We start from the raw sequence: 22,256 nt of genomic DNA, 5'->3' as shown, positions 1-22,256 counted from the left end.
CCGCCGAAATGCCGCCGAAGACCCAGACCGCCGCCGGGCCAGGGCTTGCGGGGCATTTCGACAGGTGTGGAAGCTCCACCTAGGTGGTTCTGGTCTCTGTGGGTTTCCTGAGAACCACAAGAATCTTGGGATATTCTTTGGTTTAGCAAGTTAAATCTCCTGCCTGTTCTGGGGGGAAGAAGAAAGGAAGGGACCAAAGCCTCTATCCCAAAGGAAACTCCTCAAGGGTAGACTTGCACACTTTCTGGTCCCCGATCCTGACTTTCTCCAGCTGTGGGTTTGATCTGGCCAGGCCCTGTATCTGTGGAGCACCATTTACACATAGGATGTACCATAGATTCATATTAACCTTTATTGATTAAGCGTAAGCATGTCGCTATTTTGCCATATATTCATTTTTAGTTTTATTCTCCCTTACTTTTGCCAAAGCCTTCGATTTTGCATAGCAGCCAGAATGATGACAATGTAATAAGCCGATCCGGCCAACAGATGGCACTCAAACTCCACAATACAGATGCACTTAGTGGGCCTAAACTCAGGAGTTTTCCAACTAAGGTTTTGTTCACACACCCAGGCAGGCCAGATCTTGAGCTGGTGTCAATCAGCATCCCTTCACTGAAGCTCCTGGAACTACACCAGCTGAGGATCTGGCCTCAATTGATTATATAATGCATTGCTGAGCAGAAACGCTCGGGTTCTTATTCCTAATACATGTAGAAACTGGGTGTACAAAGGAGATTTACACAGTCAATACATTCATTGTGCATAGACTAATCTGGGTGTAAGGAAGAACTTTTCTTGATAGCGTAGCAAGTGCATGTGGGCCCTTCTATCATAGAATCATAGAATATCAAGGTTGGAAGGGACCTCAGGAGGTCGTCTAGTCCAACCTCCTGCTCAAAGCAGGGCCAATCCCCAACTAAATCAGAGTGTGATAGCATTGCAAATGGTTGAAAGTGCAAACTTCTTACCAATCCATAAAGCCCAGAAAGACAATACAAGAAAACCTAGGCAGACCGGATAACGCAGTGAAACAGAATGTAGCCAAAGGCAACTTCAAACCATGCCAGTGTCCGGTCAGAACTTGAGCTGCTGCAAATCAGTGGAGCTCTATTGAAGTAAAAAAGCCTTCAGTGGAACGATGCTGATTTACACCGCCCAAGGCTCTGCCCCTCAGTATTTCCAGCTGAGCCTGCTAAGAATGCAATGAAAGAGCGTGTCGCAAACTAGAGTTCAGCAAAGAATTCCCATCATGTAATTTCTCAGCTAATGTAGCCTCTCTCTTTTCTTTCAGATTATGGAATGTGTTTGTGAGCAGATCCGTTTTCTTGAGGGTTTGTTCTTTTTCTCTTTTTTCAGATTTTCTCAGCAAACTATTTGTTTGGGCCTTTGACTCTTCGTGGCTTGAGTCCAAACCAGTTTGCTGCAAGTATTCAGTACTCAGTAGTCATAAATATGAGCTGTGTTTGGTCATGTGATATTGTTTCTGTTCCCTGACTGGTTGAGTCTCTCTTATAATTAGGAGGAGGTTTGAGGCGGCTACTGTGGCTTTGACTCTCTCAGGGAAAGGGAACAAATAAGCAGGATTAGGGAATTTTAGAAAATTATAGACATTTTCTTCTGTCCCACGCAAGCTTTGCCAGAAACATCATTCCTAGAAAATAAGGCTACTTGTGGCAAGATGTACTGGCTGCTGGCAGAGGGGTTTTTTTATTCATCACATTCATGCAAAGTAATTGTGTGTTTGTGTGCGCACATGCGTGCGCTTGCTCAGTCCTACCTGTTAGATTTAACTGCCTCTGAGTGTCAGAGGTATGGCCAGGAGTTATGGGAATTCTGTCCCCCTGCTGTATTACAGGGACACATCACGTTTGAAAATCACCTTTCTGTTTGAATTTTTGCCTGTTATTGTTACAAGTGATATCTAAGATTTATTGTAACTGAAAGAGATTCAATTGGGGGAACTTTTTTTTCATTCTGTTTACTCTGTGCATTTGATAGCACAGTGTGGATCGTCAGTTTAGTTGTTTCCACTGTATTGTCAATGAATGTTTCCCTTGTTGTTTGTGTGGGACTTTCACATGGCATCAGGAGACAGAAACACATTTAAAAAACCACCCAGGAAATATGATTGTAAAACCACAACAGTAGATGGGGGTGTTGAAGTGGGTGTAGTACCAGAAACTGCTTTTAACTTTTTTTTTAATTGATTAGATTTCAAGTTCTTAATGTCCAGGAAAGCAGCGTGCTCCCTTTTATCAAACTTACCAAGTGTATCGCATTTATTGGTCTAAAATTCTGTAACCCCAGAGCTATTGACAGAATAATTGCACTTGCTTGGGCAGACCTAGATGAGAAAAGTGTGTTCAGAGCTTTCTCTGGTTCAGTTATTTGCCTTCGTGTCAGGGCCCTGGAAAGGGGTTTGGGAGCATTTTCCCCTCCTTGTGTCAAGCTGAGTCCTATCTCATCTCAAACATACCATTTCCCGGGTGGATATTAGCACATGGAAGTTTTCGCACTCCAGGAGAACTTGAGTGCGCCAGCTCAGAATGCGCTCTCCAGAAGTATTTGTGTGCGTGAACCTTGCTTGCTGACAGGAACAGGGACACTGTTGCTGTGTGAATACTCCTGGGAAGTGTTTTGTGGCATTTGCCCAGTTCTGTCCCAAAGCATGGGATCTGAGGCCTCCAATGAGCATTCAGCTTGAAGGGGGATGAGCATCAGACATTCTGGTGGGACACAACCACACAGCTCCCTGCCACACTTCCCCGCCCCCCAACCAATTTTATAACTAGAATGTCTTTAGAAAATTAAAAAGGAATTATCTGACATTCAAAGCACAAAGGACCTGATTCAGCAAAGCACATAATCACATGCTTCAGTTTAAGCATATGGTTCTATATTGTGCTGAATCGGGGCCTCCAGGACTTTCTGAGCTAAGATGGATACGGGAACAGGGCCAACGAGAGGTGGGGGGAAGCCGGTACAAATTACCAGGGTCCCGCTTCCCCGGCTTCCCCCCTCTTCCCCTCCCCCCGCCCCCCGTTGGCCCTGTTTAGCCGGTCCGCCCTTGCTGGGGGGCCTGAAAAAATTACGGAAGGGGGCCCGGGACCCGGCTTCCCCCCCCCTCTCGTCGACCCTGTGTAGCGGGTCCACCCTTGCTGGGGGGCCTGAAAAATGTTTTTCACCGGGGCCCGAACCCGCTCTCGGAGGCCCTGTACAGGAATGATGCATATGGCACAACTGCAAGCATAGCGTCTAACCCTGCAAACTCTTATCTGTGTGACTAATCTTTACTCAGGTGAGCAGTCTCATTTAATATATGTACATTAATCATAGGCTGCACTGTAAAAGCAGCACTCTAAGAACTTTTTAGCAATTGACTGCTTTTGTGAGTGAGGATCATGCCCGTGAGCAAGGCTTGTGAGGTCAATTGCATGGCACCTGTCAGATATCATTATAAAAAGGCCCTAAATAAAGGAGTTTGGGGCTAGTTTGAAAACACTTGCAATTAAGCTGTCTGAAGGAATTTCACCCCCATGCTGTGACCTGTACACCACTAACATCTCCTCTAAACCCAGTGCTTCTTAGGGCAGTGCTGATTCTCTGGTTCGTGATTAATTTCACTCAATATGAACATCTCTCTTTCGGATTTGGGCTGTTTGCAGACATTTCATTTATGTCGCTTTCGCTTTTTAAAATGTCTCATTAATTTAGCACTCGTGAAAGGTGCCGGATAAAAGCCCAGGTGACTGGAATCTTTTATCCACAGAGTAGGTACAGTTAGTTATTTTTAAAAATATTTTAAAATCAACCAAGAGCCGTTTCTATGAAACACAATGCGATGGTGTTTTTCACATGAACGTGCTTTCTTTGTCACATGGACGATATGACTCCAGTTCAGCCATTTGGTATCCTTGTGGTTTTGATTTTCAGTTGAGAACAATCATATCAGCTGAGATTGTACACCGAGATATTGCCCTTTGGGATAGGGTTACATATGCGCAGATCACTGGAGCCTGTATTTGGAAGACTTCATTTTTTTCCTAAAACCAGTTTCATGTTCTATGTCTGAAGATGGTTTTAACTGTAATTCTCTGCTCCTTGTTAGAGTAACCGAGCCGTCCTCATAGGTCACTAGGCAGGACGCAAAAATGATGGATGACCTCAGCTCTGAGCTGTTAGCGAGTTCTCCCGCACAGATTCCTGCTAATAATGGAGCTTCAAATCCTGCTGCTGTTTCTTTGTGTGTGATGATGGGAAGTTCTGTGTTCCGGGATGGCTAGGATTCCCCCGACTCTTGGCACACCCATTTTGGCCACCTGCAAGCTCCTCTTTCTAACTGGCTGCCATCTCTCTCCAGTTGCAAAGGCAGGATGTACAGTTTCCTTGGAGGCCACCAGCACCTCGCTGTGGGGACATCATCCTGCGGGAGAAGGGGCATAAGGGAGGAATAGCTACCTGCTCAAAATATGAATCTCGAAACACTGCTAATTCCCCATTTGCTTTGGGGGCATCTGCAGAAATGGGCCCTAAAAGATTAAGGGGGGCTTCAAATTTTAGACTCCCATTGACTTCAGTGTGGCAGGATCAGTCCTCCAGTGTTTAGGGCCTAACTCATTTCCTCCCGTGCAACAATGGGTGAAAGAGTTAAAACTAAGGCAGCAGATCACCCTCCAGGCCACATAGATGGGTTTTACTGGTCCCTGGAAATGGCATTGGGAAAAACCCTCTAACCATGCACATGTCCCAAGACTGGCTGAGAAAACACAGAGATTTTGGGACAACTGTGGGGGGCCCCTCTCTGCCTCTAGCTCTTCCGTGGCAGCAAATCTCTCTGAGGAGCCATACTGCCATTCACATACCATTCTGAATCCTTCATTGGCCTCTGGGGATAAATTCAGCCCTTGCTTACATCCTTGTCCCAAGGCTGGATTCTGGGAGGTGGCAAGGGAGCAAGGGCCCAACCCTGCAATGTGTTATGGACCCTCGGCGCATGCAGTCAACCGGGCTCCACATGGGCACAGGGCACCCATGTGTGTCATGTTGCAGGATTGGGGCTTAAGTGAGGGCACCACAGAGCCCCGGCCTGTGAGTCTAGATATTTCCCCTGATAAAAGGTCACTTAAAAAAAAAAAAAGCCCCTTAACAGAAGCACAAGTTCAAGTTAGGAGGAATGCATGATAGACAGTCACTAATAATAGTGCTGAGCACACGGCTCCCAGCCGGTTTGTTATACATGCTAGTGCGGTGTCTGCTGACACCTGGGCATACTGCGCTGTTGGAGGGTCAGACAGTCACAGCTGCTGTAGTGTGTTTGATCTCTCTTGAGCTTTGGTTCACATTGTTATATCATTTTAGTGCCCTTTGGTTACCGTATAAACTGCATCCTTCCCCCCATCCATTAAGATGAGAGGAACTAACAGTAATTGCAGAAATGAAGACATTGCCTTTGGCTAGTTACAGCAATTGTTAATGTTAGTTTCATACGCTCGTTGTTATTAATATATTCAGCACTTTCAGATTAAGGCATTTGCTGATGCTCCTCATGTTTACCATCTTTGGGCGTGTTGACTGCACTGGGCTTTGGGTCAGCCTAATGGCCCAGTCCTGAAAACACTTGCTTGAGGCAAAGGCCCCACTTCTGCAAAGCATGCAAACTCCTGTTTAACTCTGAGCACATTTCTAAGTGCCACTGACTCTAGTAGGACTTCAGCCTGTCCTCAAAGTTGAGTACATGCTGAATTGCTTTGCTAAGCCATAGGACTTACTTCTACTAATGGTCCCATAATCTAGGGGTCCGGTCTTGAGAGATACGAAGAACCCTCATCTCCCATTGACATGAATGGGAGATGAGGATAATCGGCACCTCACATTGGTACTCTGTATTCATAAATTAATTGTTTTAAGACCAGAAGGGGCTATTATGATCATCTAGTAGTCTGACCTCCTGCATGTCATAGGCCATAGAATTTCATCAAGTAATCACTGATTCAAGCCCATAACGTCTGTTTGAGCTACAGCATGTATTTTAGAAAGACATCCAGTCTTGACTTAAAGACTTTAATTGATGGAGAATCCATCATGTCCCTAGGTAAATTGCTCCAATGGTTAATTACTCTCACTTAAAAATGTGTGTGTTATTTCTAGTCTGAAACTTCAGCTTCCATTAGATCTTTGGACCATTGGATCTTTCATTTGACCATCGGTCCTCGTGCTTTTTTCCTGCTAGATTAAAGAGATCTTTACTATCAGAAATCCCTTTCCCATGTAGGTACCTAGAAACAGATTGAGCGTTTTAAGTCTCTTACTATAAGGCATTTCTTGGAGCCCTTGGAAAGTCCTGATTAAAAAATCAACTCCAGGGGGCTTTCTGCATGCAGAGGTTCTTGCAGGATCGAGGCTCAGATAACAGCCATTTTATATTTTAGGGGAAGTAGTGTTATGTTTTTCAGCCTTAAAGGTTTTGGCAACTTAAATGACAACATAATTCCAATTTACATGCACCATAAAATCTGTTGAAAGTCAAGGAAGTTCATTTCAGCTTCAGTTTCACTTCATTTCAGATGGAAAATATAACACTGTGCTCCCAGCTTTGGCCAAGCACCCAATCCGTTAGTTCTGCTCTGTCGGTGCAGGGGGAACCAACAAGCACAGAATTGAAGTCTCATTGGCATCGTCAATCGCTGCCAAAGACGGTATAGCCAAGATATTGGCTCTTGTGCCATGTTTTCATTCACCCTGCATCTGTAAAACAGTGATATAGGAGATGCCCCATCAGATCCAGGAGGACGGTATCATATTTGTTATCTGAAATCAGGGCCGGCTCCAGCATTTCTGCCGCCCCAAGAAAAAAAAAAAGTCGCGATCGGCAGCGGCAATTGGAAAAAAAAAACTCCGCGATCGGCGGCAGCGGTTCAGCGGCAGGTCCTTCGCTCCTAGAGGGAGTGAGGGACCTGCTGCCCCTGAATTGCCGCAGGTGCTGCCCCTCTCCCTTGGCCGCCCCAAGCACCTGCTTGTTAAGCTGGTGCCTGGAGCCAGCCCTGTCTGAAATGAACTGGAGCCAGCGGGCAGCCTTTTTGGTAAGCTCTGGGACTTCTTTCTTGATTGATGTGCTGGAGTTTGGCCCCTACCCAGGCCTCCCTGAAGCACCCATTCCAAAATACTCCTCTAATTTAAACAAGTTATTTTGCTCTCTAAAGGCCAGATTTTAACACCTCCCCCTTTACCTAGTTACCCGGACTTGGGAAAGAGGCAGGAGGGGAATGGAGAGCAGTAACTCACTCATAACTTCATTTCTTCAGGGAGTATTAGTCACAAACCTCTATGGAATTTTTTGTTCCAGTGGTTTTGGGTTGTATTACTGGGAATAATATAACACCATAAAATACAATTTATTATTTAAATTAGCAGAGGCAGTGCAGACTAGGGGATAGCACACTGGACTGGGACTCAGGAGACCTGGGTGCTATTCCCAGCTCTGCCACTGGCCTCTGCTAATTTATGACATGGGGAAGATGCCTTCATCTCTGTGTCTTGGTTTTCCCATCTGTAAAATGGGGATAATGCTACGTTGTACAGCACTTTCATACCTACTGATGAAAAGTGAATTATTATTAGTGAGCAAAAATTTTTATAAAAAAAACTCACCATTTTCTTAAGATGAAAAAGTGTGTTTTTCCCCCCAGTCTTGCATGACTCAGAATATGTTAAGGGGATTTTCTTTACATTTTCCACCAAAATCACCATTGGCCTGAGACCATGCATGGAAAGCTTTGGTTTAGATGATGTAAATGTGGTACATGAACCTGGTGCACTGAGTGGGTGCATTTTAAATAAAGAACTAACACAGAAATTGACAAGAATCTATTGTCCCTAAGGTGAATTTTTCAGGAAGTGAAAACAAGACAGTATAATGAATCTAAATGTGTATCTTTAACTTGAAAATTACTATTGGGATTATATGCTTCAGGGAGACTTCAATCTCAATCTAAATTTGGGGGCATGGTAAATGACTGATACTAGGGTGAAAGAGGGAGGGTTCTGACACTTCTGGATAATCATTGGAATACAGCATCAATAGAGGTTTGACAGCAAGAAAAACAAACATGGCCAGAGGCATGGATGGGTTTTAACCTTGTTGCATCATTAAATCCAAAGTAAAAATGTATCCAGTAAGGGCAAAGATTGATAAACTGACAGATCATGCCTAGCTAGTCAAAAGACTAAAACACATATTATCCCATCAAAGGTTGGCTATGACTTCCATAGCCAAAAATGTGTCCCTGTCCAGCTAGGAACGAAGGTGGCACATGAATATCAGCACTTCAGCTATTTTTCTCATTTTGGATCAAACCAAGCTGCTTGTAGAGCCAGATTCTGCCTCTGTGCTTTATAAGAAATCTCTTTGGGTTCCTCAGTGGTTTGACCATTGGCCTGCTAAACCCACGGTTGTGAGTTCAATCCTTAAGGGGGTCATTTAGAGATCTGGGGCAAAAATTTGTCTGGGGATTGGTCCTGCTTTGAGTAGGGGGTTGGACTAGATGACCTCCTGAGGTCCCTTCCAACCCTGAGATTCTATGAACTGAAGTAAAGGTATCAGAGTCTGGCCCTCTGAGATTTACTTCTGCTCTTAGGGTGGCCATATACTGCCATGGATATCTGTGCTATTCCTATTGGTATCCATGTGGCTGCACACAATATGCAGATTCAAAGTGAATTTTGAAAGATGGCAAAATTTGGGAAGATGTGTGAGATGCTGCTTTCAGATAGACATGTCTACATAACAAGCAAAACCAGAGACACAAGGTATGAGTCTGAGACAAAACTATCCTGTGCAATTCAGTCTTCAGATACAAAGCTGGTGATGCATTATAAGTAAAGAGAGCCTAGGTAGCAAGTCCAGTGGAGTTACACTGCTAATCCTGCTCCCATTGGGTGCAGTAACACCGCCACAAAGATGGAGTATGCAGTAGAGAATAAGGGCCTAAGATCTGTGCAATGAAGAGGTTTCATGGGTGTTTGTGCGATGTTTTCTGTGTTGGTTTGCAGCGTCCCACAGTTTTCAATATAAAATAACTTATTTTTTAAATGGGCAATACTCCAAGCAACCCCTGAATGTCTCTTTAAAGGGATCATGATCTAATGAATTAAACCCAAAGGAGGAAGTTCAGAGGTTTCTAATCCTGGCTCTGGCACTCACTCCCTGTGTGATCTTGAGCAAGTCAATAAGGCCAACGTTCTCAAATTTGGGGGGCTAAAACAAGGCTCCTAAATCCATATGCAGACACCTCAATAAAAAGGCCTGATTTTCCCAGGTGTAGCACACGTGTATCTGCCATTGTCATCAATGCTCAGCACTTCTGAAAATCCTGTTCTTAAGTAGGTGCCGAAATATGAAGTTAGGCAGCCAGGTTTGAAAATTCTGGCCTTATGCTAAGTGAGATACTAATACCTCCCTACCTCACAGAGCTTTCCTGAGGATTTATTAGTTAATAATGGCAACATTTTCTGAACACAGTCAGTGCTAAGTATGATTAAAATATAGTGGTGTGGTTTAGAATATGAATGATTGATTACCGTGACCCAGTATATGAAATGAGGGTGGTGGGTTTGGGGTTTGTTTTCATATACTGAGTTTCATGCTCACGGCTCTGAACATACAACCCCGCAAAGCCTTTGCTAGTATAGCTGGAAGAGAGGTTGCCATTTTAATCCAGGCAGCAAGGTATGCTTCTGCAGGAGGAAGAAGCACTTGTGAAATGGGTGACCTTTCTAAATCCCTGCTTGGACAGACATTTCCAATAAGTGCTGAAGAAAAGCCTGCCAGCTCCAGCTTTCTCAGCCTGCTCTCCATTTTCCTTCCATCATCTCCAGGCTGAATTTAATCTGAGCAGGTTCCTTTGAGCTTTTGTGTTTGCTGGGGGAGATGTGGGCGCAAAAGGGATCACATTACAACTTTCATTTCCTGAAATGTTTGAGGGAACATCCAGGGTTTTATCCACACATCAGGCAAAGTTGAGAGCTCAGGTTTCAGGTCTTGTCACTCAGCTGTCACCAAACAAATGAGCCTCTCAGAGCTGGAGACTGAGAGAGCTACCTGCTATTCATGACCCCTAAAGCAGGTGATCACTCATGGGAAAAGCAGGTAGAATTAATCATTTTGCTGTTCTCCATTTCCTCTCCTTTTTGGCTGACCCACACACAGTGTGAAATCTGTTTTAAAAAAATCAAATTAACTCCTTCTTGCCTGTAGAAAAACAAAGAAGCGCAAGGTGAGAAAACAATACGTTCTAGGTGGTTGTGGCCTTACTGGGACTTCAGTGTGTGGAGCGGAGCTAGCTAAAAATTGCAGACTGCAGCCAAGTGAAGTGGTGTGGAAATAAAAGAGGGAACAATCTTCTCCCTGGCCTGTCAGCCCCTATTTGCCTCTGCCTCTGCTCCCTGGCATGGCTGCCCCTATTTATACCTGTCTCTGTTTCAAGGTAGTTGGGAAATCATTACAAAAATTTTTCTCTAAGTAAAGGGGAACGTATTTTAACGATTTTCCCCCAAATCTCTTTTCTATAATAAAATTAATTAATTAAAATATCATCCAATGTCCTTTTAACAATGGCTCATCTCAGCTGAACTTCTTGTACCTCTTTCATTCTTCCGTAACCCCAAATCCTGGGGTATTTTGTTAAGTCATTCTCATCATAAGAGTTATTCTTTGGGGACTGTCAGTAGGTTTTTAGGTATTTTATTTTGTATTATGAGCTGCGAACTGTGGATGAATCTTGAACTTGCTTGCAAATAGATTCTAGCTGTGCAAATCTCACACTTGAACCTCTTCTAGTGGGGTGGGTGTGGGTGTGGGTGTGTTTCCTAGCTGAATGGCAAATATTTCCAATACTGAGTGAGCTGCAACATCTAGGGGCCTCGAATCAAAGACTGTCTTTTGAAAGAGCAGTGTGGTGAGAGCTATACTGTCATTCTTTGCCTGGAGGTTTGGAACAGGAGGGTTTTTCTAAGCCGGGGGCAGGAGATAGACTGTATGTAAGACAATCCTGCTTTCTATGTGAAGCACTAGTCTGTTTATTTTGAAAATAGCCATTGGTTATAAATTCCCCTCACTGATTTCCCTAGACTAACTATTTGTGCAGAGCTAAAGCCCTGGGCAATACAGCATCCAAATCAAGAACCTGGCTTTAGAAGGCAGCATATCATGTTTACCCAGCATCTGTAGGGCGTATAGAATACCTACAGGGGGGCAAGACTTCATCTGCTTAAATGTTGAATTACTTCTTCGTTCCATAAATGTTAAGACCCCTTGATTTTTTCTTTAATTGAGGACTGTTCACTTATTTCTGCCCTCCTTTGTCAAAGGAAGCGCCCATTGGCTTTAGTGGGGGGTGCAGGGGGATTGGGCCCCCAAAGCGTCAATCAGCGTTTCGTTGCCCTTTTAAAAACCCTGTGTTTTGCAGGCGCTTCTGCCGCAAGTCACACCAATCAAAAGAAAGCGAGGTGGCAAATAGATTGGGCGAGCTAAAGTTGCTACAGAACGGAATCCAAGCCGGGGACTGACCATTCACCGGCGCGGTTTTGCAGCCAGTCTGTGCACGGTGATCGAGCCTGGGTTGCTAGAAACCGATGCTTGTCTGGATTGGAACAGACAGCAAGGGGTCCCCTATGGACTGCGGCGGTGTTTATGGCTGTACACTAAGAGTCAACACTCCTGTAAAATATTGCGCGGAAGAAGCCAGGCAACTGGACGGGCTGAGCTCCATTGCAGGGAAATTGACTCCTTTCGAGCTATTTGAAACCGGGCTAAAACCTGTCTATCCGCGTGGGGATGCTCAGTCCCTATATAACCGCGGGGGGAGACGGGGGAGACATGGTGGGACCCTGTGTCCTGACTTGGGTTTCGAGGATTGTCAGATTGCAGTGACCCGAGCGGAAGGTTGTCACCCCCAAATGATTTTTGACGTGCGTTTGGATAGTAAGATTTATTTTAAAACCAAAGCTCACGGGTAAGGTGAAATCCGCCCCGATCGGTTAGCGTCTGCCTTGCTTTTCCACGCTACAAGTGTTTTCCTTCGAGTGAGACCCAGCTCACCAAACTGCCCCAAGCACAATAAGCAAGGACCGGGGGGTTGTATTTCAGTGGGCCGTCCGGCCTGTCTTCCCCATGTGTCTCCGCTGCGTTACTCAGAGTCCCTGGGCCAGCCTCGGGCAGGACTCCAGGATCGGGCTCCCTCTGAGTCCGCGCTTGGCTTGTGTGTGGCCACTGCCTGAGACCAAGCCGTTCTTGCAGCTTCGTGGGTCTCTTGGCTAACAGGTCCGGTGAATTTTTCCCATCCCATCAAAGGGCCCCTGGAGCTCTGCGGAAGGGATTTCTCACTCTGGGGCAAGGGGGAAAGCCATGGGAGCCCAGATGGCCGTGGGGTTTGAATTAAAATCCCAATTGATTTCAGGGACGCAACTGCTTTAAAATCAATGCTCCGTCTCCCAGAACTACTAACAGGTCATCCTTAGCTACTTGCTTGCAACTTCTCCTTAGGTTTCCCTTTCAATGGGGCCTAATCCTCCGAACCTCGAGCTTCCCAGTGATGTCAGGGCGCTGTTTAAGGTCTTCTTCCGGCTTGGCTCGTGTCCCCCAACTTTTCTAAGAAGGAAAATGATCGTTTTAAAAATTGTATTCATCCAGCTAGAGGTGTTTCGTTCCCCGATGTAGATGGATCATTGGTTTTAAGCAGTCGCTATCTATAGAAGTGTATACCTACAACATCTTAAATAGGAACCCGTTGATGATATCAGTAGGAACGCGTTGATTATCTAGAAAATCCACGTTTTAAAGTCGGGGGTGTAGTTTATAGACAGACACAGCGTTACCCAGTATTTTGTTCTTTAAATATTGCCCAGTCGCTTCGGCCAGGATCTCCCCCGATTAAATATTTTCCAACTGGCAGCGGCTCACATCCAATCGCACATAGGGTTTATGCCACGTTTTCCCAACATCTCGCTTTTGGGGTGCCCAGGCTGCGTAGATAGTCTGTGGTTACTTTAAACGGATTCCCCGTGTTTGGATTTTCGTGCCACGACCCATTGTATTAAGCGCGGTAAGGGGGCTGCTGGCAGGGCGGGCCGGGAGAGGGCGAGCGGGTTTCGGGCGGCCACCGGTGCAAATAAGAAATCCCCGGGAGTCCCTGGGCCCGATCCTGCCCCCATTGAAGGCACTAGGAATTTTGCCACTGGCTACACGGGGAGCGGGAGCGGGCCCCTCTGTCTGTCCAAATCGGGGCTGCGAGAGAGGAAGCCCCTCAGCCCCCGCGGGGGAAGGCGTGAGTGGGGTAAAGCTACAGCCCGTCAGCCCCAGAGCTTGGGGAGCCCGCCACGGAAAGCCACCCTGCCCCCAAGACTGCACAGCCCGATCCTCGGTGCCCGAATAAACCCACTTCCCCCAAACTCCGGCCGACTCCCTCCCTCCCCCCAGGGCAGCCTTGCGGGACCCGAGTCTCCGGCAGAGGCTGGAGGCAGGGCAGGAGGATGGGTGGATGGATGGATGGGGTCATTATTGTCACCCATCTCTGAGGAGCCCAGAATTACACTGGGAACAGAGCTGAGCCCGCAGCGGTCCCGCCCGCGCGGCCTCCCTGCAGAGGGCTCCAGGGCGCAGGGGGAACCACCGCCGCTGGGACCCAAAGCTTTTCTCCCAGGGGACTTAGGCCGCGTCTTCACCGGGGAAGGGGGTAACCTGACCCACCATCCGAGCGAAGACAAGGCGCTTGTAGTTTACCTCGGGTTAGGCAGCCGAGCTAAACCCGCTGTACTGCGGGCACCGGGAAAGGGGCGCCCCAGCTGTCCCCCCTCTGCTCCATTAGCGCTCCAAGACGGCCGGGGGTCCCCAAGCCGAGCCCCGCATAGACTGAACGCGCCCCAAGGGGTGGCACAAGCAGCCACCTGCGGGAACTCGGCTGGCACAGAGTGGGCCCGCGCAGCTGGGCTCCCTCGGGGCTGCAGGCCCGGGTCATTCCCTTGCCCGGCTGGCGTTTCAGAGGAGACTGGCTAGTGCCGTACCCGGCCTGCCCGTTCGTGCCCCCCCTTAGCCCCTATGCCCTGCCAGCGGCGGTGAGGGGGGACCCCTGCACGTGCGCCCAGGTCGCCGTCGGGGGGCCCAGCCCAGCCCTAGGAGAGCTCGCCGCGTGGCTGGTTTGCAGCATCCCGGGGTGCGCCCATGTCAGAGCCAGCCTGGCCCCCAGGCCCGCCACTGCCCCTGCCTTAGCGCCCAGTTCGCGGGCTGCAGGGAGGTGAAGGCCGTGGCCCGGCCCAGCCCCCCTGGCAGGGAAGACGGGGCAGGGCCTGGCTGCCCCCACGTTCGCAGGGCGCCCCGAGCTGGCTCGGCCCGCTCTCTAGGTCCTCCAGCGGAACCGTCCCATGGACTCGCCCCGCCTGGACACAGGGAGCCAGGGCAGCTCCGAGTGCAGGAGAAGGGGCAGGCGGTCCGAGGGCTGCAATCCTAGGTAGTGAAGTCAGCCCACCCCCCACATACGCTATTAGCCCCCTCCTGAGCTCCCCGGCCAGAGAGAAGCCCCCACCGGTCTAGGAGAAACGCGCATTGCAAGATCCCACAGCTAAGCCCCGAACAGCAGACGGGACGGGCAAGAAAATCCTGATCCGATCCAAGCCGTTTGAATTAAAGGGGAACCCCTGCAGCGCCGTCTCCCGACTTCACCTGGAGCTCTGCCTCCGCCAGACTGGCAGGCTTTGGTTTAGTCCGAATTAAGCGAAAGTACAAACCGGCCCATCTCTCTGTGTCCGCAGTGAAACCCTACCGTTGTCCCTGTAACACCACCAGGCCCCGTGCAACAAAGCCCGGCCAGGCCGAGCCGCCAGCAGTAACTGCGATGGGCTGGGGGATGGCTGGTCGGCTGGGGTACCGAGGACAGGTGCACCCCAGCTTCTAACAGCTATTTCCCTGAAAGGAAGAGGGGGGCGTCTCTTCTCCAGCCGCAGAGTTGCTGCGGATTTTATAAGCGCAGCGCTGAAAACTGGCCTGGCTCTTGCATAAATCCCCTAACTGCATCTGGGAACGGTTCCGGGACAGGCCTGGAGGGGTATTTATTGTGTAAAGCGCCGGGGGGCTGGTGTCAGTTGCGCGGATTTCACTGGCGTTACCGCACATTAAGGCAGGTGTCTCTGAAATCCGCATTACGCCCCAGATCAATAAAAATGCATCGTCATCTACCGATGAGCAAATGGGATGGTCGTCCCAGCTATCCCCTCCAACACAGCCCAGGATTCACATTCTGCTTAAAGGCTCCAATCTCCCGAGAGAGGCACAGAGTCGACTCCCGCGCATACAGGTTTGTGTGTAATTTTCTGTCTGCTCTGACTTTTCTTTGGCCCAACTCTGCCTCCTTCCAAACTGATCAGCGCAATCCCTGTTTTGCTGGATCCTATGAACTGGCTGGACACACTTCACTCTAAAACTGTACCCCAGGAGCTACACCCCTTTCCCCGGCGAGGCTCCACAAACCTGCTGGGCCTGGCTGTCAGATCAGACGCCGGAGTGCGCCAGTCACTTGGAGCATATTCCAATAAACCGCTGTGGGGTCAGAACTGGGTAGACAACAAGTGTGAAAAATCAGGACAGGGGGTGGGGTGTAATAGGAGCCTATATAAGAAAAAGATCCAAAAATCAGGACTGTCCCTATAAAATTGGGACATCTGGTCACCCTAGAACTGGGAATAGTGGAATGGGGCACTTTATGAAGGGAAATAAGAAAGTGTTGACCCGTTTCTTTGGCAGATTTAGGTAGGCCTGCAGCTGCTGATGTCTAGCCAAAAGAGGGAGCGAGAAGGTGGGTGAGGATGGCTCCTCTAGCTATTAATTTGCTATTTTTTTCCTTTATTTCCCCCCTCCCCCCACTACGTTTTACTTTGCAAAGGTGACTGGGATGTTTCCATAAAAGACCGTCCAATAATCATTGCTGATTATAAACATCATCGTTATGGTTCTACGCTATCATCTAATGAGACAGCGTTGAACCAAAATATTCTAAATGAAAGATGGGACTGTGAAGTGTAGTCCTTGTAGCTATTCTTTTTCAGCCTTGCTCGGTACTTTTCTCTCGCTAAAAGGGCAATATGTGAACAGCCTGGTCTGTGTGAAAGAGAAGACGGCAGCAATTCCAAGGGTGAATTTCACCAGGCCAGAGTTGGCTGGCAACTAAACCCTGGGAAAGGCCTCGGATTGATAATTGGCTGTGTGCACCTAGGAGCTTGCACCAAGCGTAGGGCTGGTGCGCAAAGCTGTCTGGTTGGGTTTAAAAGCAAGAATCGCCGTAGTTTTTCCAATATCTGTGCCAATTCAATGTGACCTGATTCTACCCTGCAGTTTACAGGACCAGGGCACCATGGAGGGTTGTAGTGGTTTGTACTGAGGTGCAAAAAAAAAAAAAAAAAACAACCCACTAGCTTTGTAATGTAGCTTGCTAAATCTAAAGGCTACGGTCTGCACTGCGATGTCAAACCGGAGTATAACTCCATCCGGCTGGGCATTTACATCGGTGTGCTAACCACAGCAGAATCTGGCCCTAAATCAGCGGGCCGGAGGGAGCTGTGTCAGAAATGGAAGTGAGTTGTCCTTCCTGGTTTGCAGGGGAGATTTCCGCGGTGCGCTTTGAAGCGCTGTCTGGGTCATTGGGAGCTATCTTTAGGCAGCCTGTTTGTTTTTTGGAGTGAATGTGAAGAATGCGGAGAGATCCCTCCTGAAAAGACCTTCCTGCAGAGGGTGACATTTCTCCATGGCCCAAGACCTGGAGAGTAAACACTGGAGTGACTTAAATAAACACATACTTAATGATCCAAAACACTAACAGGGGAGATTGGGATCATTAGCGCTAAACCCAAGTGAACAGAGGAAGGGCTAAAGAGCCAGAGAAAAATGGGGATTCAAACTCCCAGCCCAGGGAAAGCGGCGCTTTCCCGTCAGCAGCCCGAGGGCCCGTGTTGTCACTCACTGACTGAAACGCAGCAGCCCGGTTTCTGCCTGGCATTGCTCCTGTTCCAAGAAGTGCCCGATCCTGGCTTCCTTACTCAGGCCAAACAGCTCTATCAGGGGCCCGCCTCACGGGCAAAACTCTCATTGGTTTGAGTAGGACGGCTACGAACTGTAGGATCGGGCCCTTCGTGGATAAACGCAGAACACTTCAGCTCAAAGCGAGACAAATTCGCCAGTGAAGGAAAACTGAGCTTTTGAAGGATACGCCTTTCATTGGGAGAAACACCCTGGCCTCCGTGAGCAGCACAAGCGAGCTTCGCGTGTTGGTTTTGAATAGTTCATTTAGCCTGCTCATTTTTAAGCAGAAGTCAGAAGCTACAAGAGGTTTATCCTGTAATACCCCAAATTTATTGCTATTAATAATTCTGTCCTTTATCTGGCAGCAAGAGGTTGCCCACGCATCCAGTTTGCATTCCAATATAAGCTAATAACGTAAGGGGTTATTTTTATTGTTGTTTTCCTTTTCTTACGATTAAATGCAGTGTGGTCCTTTCATCATGCTCTTGTCAGCAAGACTGTTAACCCTGACGGATCGAGATAACGATGAACGTGTCTGAAAACAGCTAGTGGATAAACAATGCTTCTAAAGAATAAATATTTAACAAAAAAATGTAAAAAGCAGTTATTCAGCGTGGGATCAACCTAGTGCTTTGAGATAGCCCTGTTGCCTTGTTTTTATGCCTAAAATACCCCGCAGCAAAGGAAATAGTTAAACCATTTGCAATGAAAACAGAACTAGCCTGGAAGAAGAAGACAGAACTCACTTTTTCAAATAAAATCATACTCTTTATATTCTATTAATTATTGTTATTTAATTTAGGCTTGTTTAGGTACAATAGAAAAGAAAGCTGAAAGCACATGCTAATTTTAGTAACAAATACTCCAACTTCCAGCTCTGCATCCTTTTGCAAGACAAACTCTGGCGTGAGGGCAAGGGGCAAGCTAACAAGAGTATGCAATATTGCCATGAAAGTTGTCAGTAAGTAAGTAATATTGTTCAGAGGAAGCCGTATTTATTTTTTTTTATTATTATTTTTAGTTTAAGTCACATTGATGCATTACGAAAGTTCACCACAAAAAAAAAAAAAAGAAGAATGTTTGCTCTATTAATGGTCATTGAAGTTCCTCTAGCTAATTGCCTCGTATATCTGCTTTAAGACATAGGCACTGGTTTTTATTCTAATACTGCATCTTTTAAAATTTAATCTACACCGAAATCTTTTGTTAACACGAAATGTGAAAAATGTAAACTTAACTTCCCCTCCCACCTCCCTCCCAAATAAAAGGCCTTGTAGATTATCCGCCCTGAGTTCTTAAGAATTCAAATGAGAATAAATTTCCCCAACTATAGAAAGACTCTTCATCAATCTCTTTTTTCTCTCTCTACGTGACAGATCGGATCTTCGTCACTTTGTTTCGAATTGAATCGAATCCGGTTATTTTGTAATTCCTGCTGGTAAAAAAATTAATTGAATTCGAAGGAACATCGTGAGAGAAAAATCTCAGGGAACCGCCGTTTTCTTCATTTGGCTGCTTGGAGAAAAAGAATGGGAAAGCTGTAAGCGCGTTAGATAGGAGAGGAGAGGAGGCTTCTTGGGAGCGATTTAAAAGAGAGTTTAAAGTCGTGTTAAGAATCACCAGATAAGCTGTAAAATCGTGTCCTGTCCTGTATTTACAATCGAGTGTCTTATCGCCGCGGTAAACCTCCGTTTCCATTGCTTTAACGGCTGCTTGCTCCTGTTTTAGGAGCCGAGGTCTACCAAGCTCGAGGTGAGGGGTCCTAGCAGGGAGTCCTGAAGGCTGTGGCTGGTCTGAGAGGCAGTTAAGCCGGTCAGGGAATAGTTGGAGCTCCTGGCATGGCTGAGGTTTCCCTGTAATAGAAGGACTGAGTTCTGATCTGGACTTTGTGGGGGGGAGAATTCCTCTTCGGAGCTGGACATAAGCGGTTTGCCCCCATCCAGGGGAGAGAGCTGGTTGGGTTTGTTGGTGGACGTGTTGTTGTTTTCAGTGTTCTCCCTAAGAAAAAGAGAATGCATCCTGTTTGTTACAAAGCAGGGACATCTCTACTTATCAACTTAAAGCGAGACTCCATTTGTATTCTGCTCAAAAGAGGCATGAAAAAAAATCAGTGGATGTGCCATTTCTTTCGGCGTGCCATGCCTCGAGGGAAACTAGCAATTCATCATCAATGTATCAGCGTAGCGCGTTCCCCAAACTACAAACTACCATCAAACCCCCTCTAGTAAACGAAGTGTCTCATTGTGCGGGCGTTACCTCGCAACAAACAACTGTTTTGAACAAAACCTATTCACAAATAAATAACTAAAACCCTACCCCGATATTCAAAAACACCAAGAGAAGCGTTTGTTTTTTTTAATCCCGGATTCATCGCGGGAGCTGCCGTGTTGGGCCTATTTAGACAGCTCGTGTCACTGATGTGCATGTTCACTTAGGTGAGGACAAGGGCTTTTTAAAATTAAAAACGGCTCTTAGCGTGGCTGGTCAAATATTTCGAAAGCTTTCTAAACCCGCTGGTGCTAAGGCGGATTTGGGATTGAACCAAGCAGGCAGGTAGAGAGATTAGTGCGGGAGCAGGACGTGCACCCGTCTCCTTCTGCTAGAAGGGAGGGAGGCAGAGGCCTGGTTTCATAACATGCTCCTTGCTGGAACTGAAATCCGTCTGGAACCGCAGGCGTGGTTCCGAGCCGATTCACACAGAGCTCGGTGAACCCCCTTCCCTCCCAAGGAGATCCTCGAGCTTCTGTTACCCCCCCCCCCCCCCCCCCGGATCTATGTGTGCGGTTGAAAGTGTCTCAGCCCTGACTCACTCCTGGTTAATTTCATAAACTCTGGGCTGCAACCTCTGGGATTTCTCGTTCTCTTCCGGACCCCGAGCTGCACTCCCCAGCCACAGTGCAACCCCAAGGCCCGAGAGACGAGGGGATGAATAAAAGGTAGAGAATCAAACGCTCTCTCCTTAATGCCTCGCTCTTATTTATTTACCTCCCTGGTGTTCTGCCTGCCACAAACTTCCCTGAGTCCCATTCCGCCGCTCAGGCGGTAAGGGGTGAAACAAAAGGCAAGAGTGACAAAGCTAGAAGTGTATTTAACCATTGGCGTTGGGCAGGTGGGGCTGGGGAGAAGCCGAATAGGTCCGGATGCGAGGAGGGCGAGCGATGATTTTTCAGAGGGCGTCTCATTGCCTTCTAAAAATCGCGTCCCAGCCTTCTGCGCGAAAAATACGGAACCCGTTTTTCTCCTGCCTGTAATTTCAAGGGGAAATGAAACCCAGCTTTTGCTTTTAAAAAGTGACTCCAAGGGAGTGATCTGGCGGGTTAGCCCGCAGCCTAGGCGAGTTTATTCTTCCCCGAACATTGTTCTCAATGCCGGAGGCACAAGATCCCCAGCCTGGCACCATCTCCCCCTAAAGCACCGCCGGGCAGAGCCTCAGCCAGAGGGAGGATCACCTTTCCCTTCTGGGGAGCTACTGGCCACCCTTTCCCGTTTGTTGTGTCTCCACTCACCCTCCTGCAGTAAAAATACCCCCCACCGCAGCCTGGAGCTTTGCGGGGTGAAGGGGCAGGATAGACGGAGCTTTGTGGGGTGACGGGGCAGGATCCCCCAATGGGGATCACGATTTCGGCTATTCACTCGCGCTATAAGCAGGCTGACACAGACACCCCAACTTCCGCCCGCCTGTCCCCCCCATAAAACCCCCTGCGACTAATTCTCGTTCATCAGCTAAATCCAAGTGCGGGCGCGTTCTGGCCGGCTCCCCCCGCACAGATCCACGCGGCCCCAACCTGCCCTACAAAGCGCACGGCAGGAGAGTTAAAAAAAAAGAGAGAGAAACGCCGGGGCAAGTACCTTTCCTTCGCCTCTGCTGCTCTGTCCCGCTGCCTCCTGTTTTTAAACCAGTTGCTGACCTGGGTGGTGGTGAGGCCGGTGGCCTCGGCCAGCTCCCTTTTCTCCCGGGGCGAGGGGTAGGGGTTGTGTGCGTACCACTCCCTCAGCACGCCCCGGGACTTCTCCTTGAAGCAGTAGCTGGTCTCCTCGCCATCCCAGATGGTCCTGGGCAGGGGGAATTTTCGGCGCACCCGGTACTTGCCCACGGCGCCCAGGGGTCTGCCCCGCAGCTTCTCGGCTTCCACGTAGTGCGCCTTGAGCCAGAGCTGCTGCAGCTTGGGGTGGTTGTGGGGCGAGAACTGGTGGCTCTCCAGGATCTTGTAGAGCTCGCGGAAGTTGCCCCGGTGGAAGGCCACCACCGCCTTGGCTTTGAGGACGCTCTCGTTCTTGTGCAGGTGGTCGCAGGCCGGCAGGGACCAGAGGAACCGGCCCAGCCGCTCCAGGTTCCCCCCTTGCTGGAGCACCTCGCACACGCAGGCCACTTGCTCCTGCGTGAAGCCGAAGGACGGCAGCATGGACATGGCTGGGGCTCGGCCGAAGGTCCCGGCTGGGGAGCAGAGGCGGCGGGACGGCTCCCTCCCGAGCGGCCACCAGGTGAGAAGCCGGCGCGAGGCCGGGCGCTCCCAGGTGCGGCGGCGGCGCGGCGGGGGGCGCGCGGAGCCCCGGCCTGGGCGCGAGCGGGGGGTGGGATGCTCGGATTGTTGCTGGGGGAACTTTGTGGCTCGTCCACCGCAGCCAGGCTTAAAGCGCCCGAGCGGCCGGGCCGCGCTGATTGGACGCCCCCGCGCGCCTATCGGAGGCTCTGCCAGAGGCGCGCGGCCTGCAAGGCAGCAGGGCTGAGCCGGGGAGGCCGGGCCCGCGAGCCGAGCTGCTGCTGCTGCCGCCGCCGCTGCTGTCTGATGAGTGAGTGGCTGAGCGTGTGGGAGAGAGCCCGGGAGGGGAGCCGCGCGCCGTCCCGGGAGGGGAGACACGTCAGGGCCCTGCAACATGAGCCCCGTCTCAAGTGTCACCTAAGGGGAGCGGGGGCTCATCTCTGCACAAATCAATTATTACAGCCCTTTAAAAAAGTCCCCTCCCCCACCTCCTGGTCCCTCTCAGCTCTGCTCCTTCCATGTGAGCTCATATTTAATTACCTTAATGTTGGGAATGAATAAATAACGGCTTGATGAATAGCTTCTGGAGCATGATAAATAATAAAGGAGAGCCATAACTTTGGGTGGGAGGACAGGAGGGCTGGATGCGAGGTGTGTGTGTGTGTGAAGGGGTGGGGGTTGGAAGCATTTCCAAGGCCCTCATTCAAAGTGTC

General features: G+C 48.8%; 1 protein-coding gene across 2 annotated transcripts; it reads right to left on the bottom strand.

Annotated features, from left to right (window-relative positions):
* Window positions 1-17,830: 17,830 nt before the first annotated feature.
* SIX1 (SIX homeobox 1) lies at window positions 17,831-21,891 on the bottom strand. 2 transcript variants are annotated; one of them, XM_005285904.4, is made up of 2 exons: window positions 20,912-21,876; window positions 17,831-19,060 (listed from the first exon to the last, which is right to left on the bottom strand). In XM_005285904.4, the coding sequence occupies exons 1-2, from the start codon at window positions 21,469-21,471 to the stop codon at window positions 18,787-18,789; spliced, it is 834 nt and encodes a 277-aa protein (XP_005285961.1). In that variant the 5' UTR covers window positions 21,472-21,876; the 3' UTR covers window positions 17,831-18,786. The 2 variants fall into 2 exon arrangements, with proteins under 2 accessions (XP_005285961.1, XP_023960964.1); XM_024105196.3 differs by having other exon boundaries at window positions 18,916-19,060; window positions 20,971-21,891.
* Between the last annotated feature and the right edge of the window lie 365 nt (window positions 21,892-22,256).

The sequence above is a fragment of the Chrysemys picta genome, chromosome 4 (assembly GCF_011386835.1).
Source record: "Chrysemys picta bellii isolate R12L10 chromosome 4, ASM1138683v2, whole genome shotgun sequence".
NCBI lineage: Eukaryota > Metazoa > Chordata > Testudines > Emydidae > Chrysemys > Chrysemys picta.
This window is presented reverse-complemented; position numbering and strand designations above follow the sequence as displayed.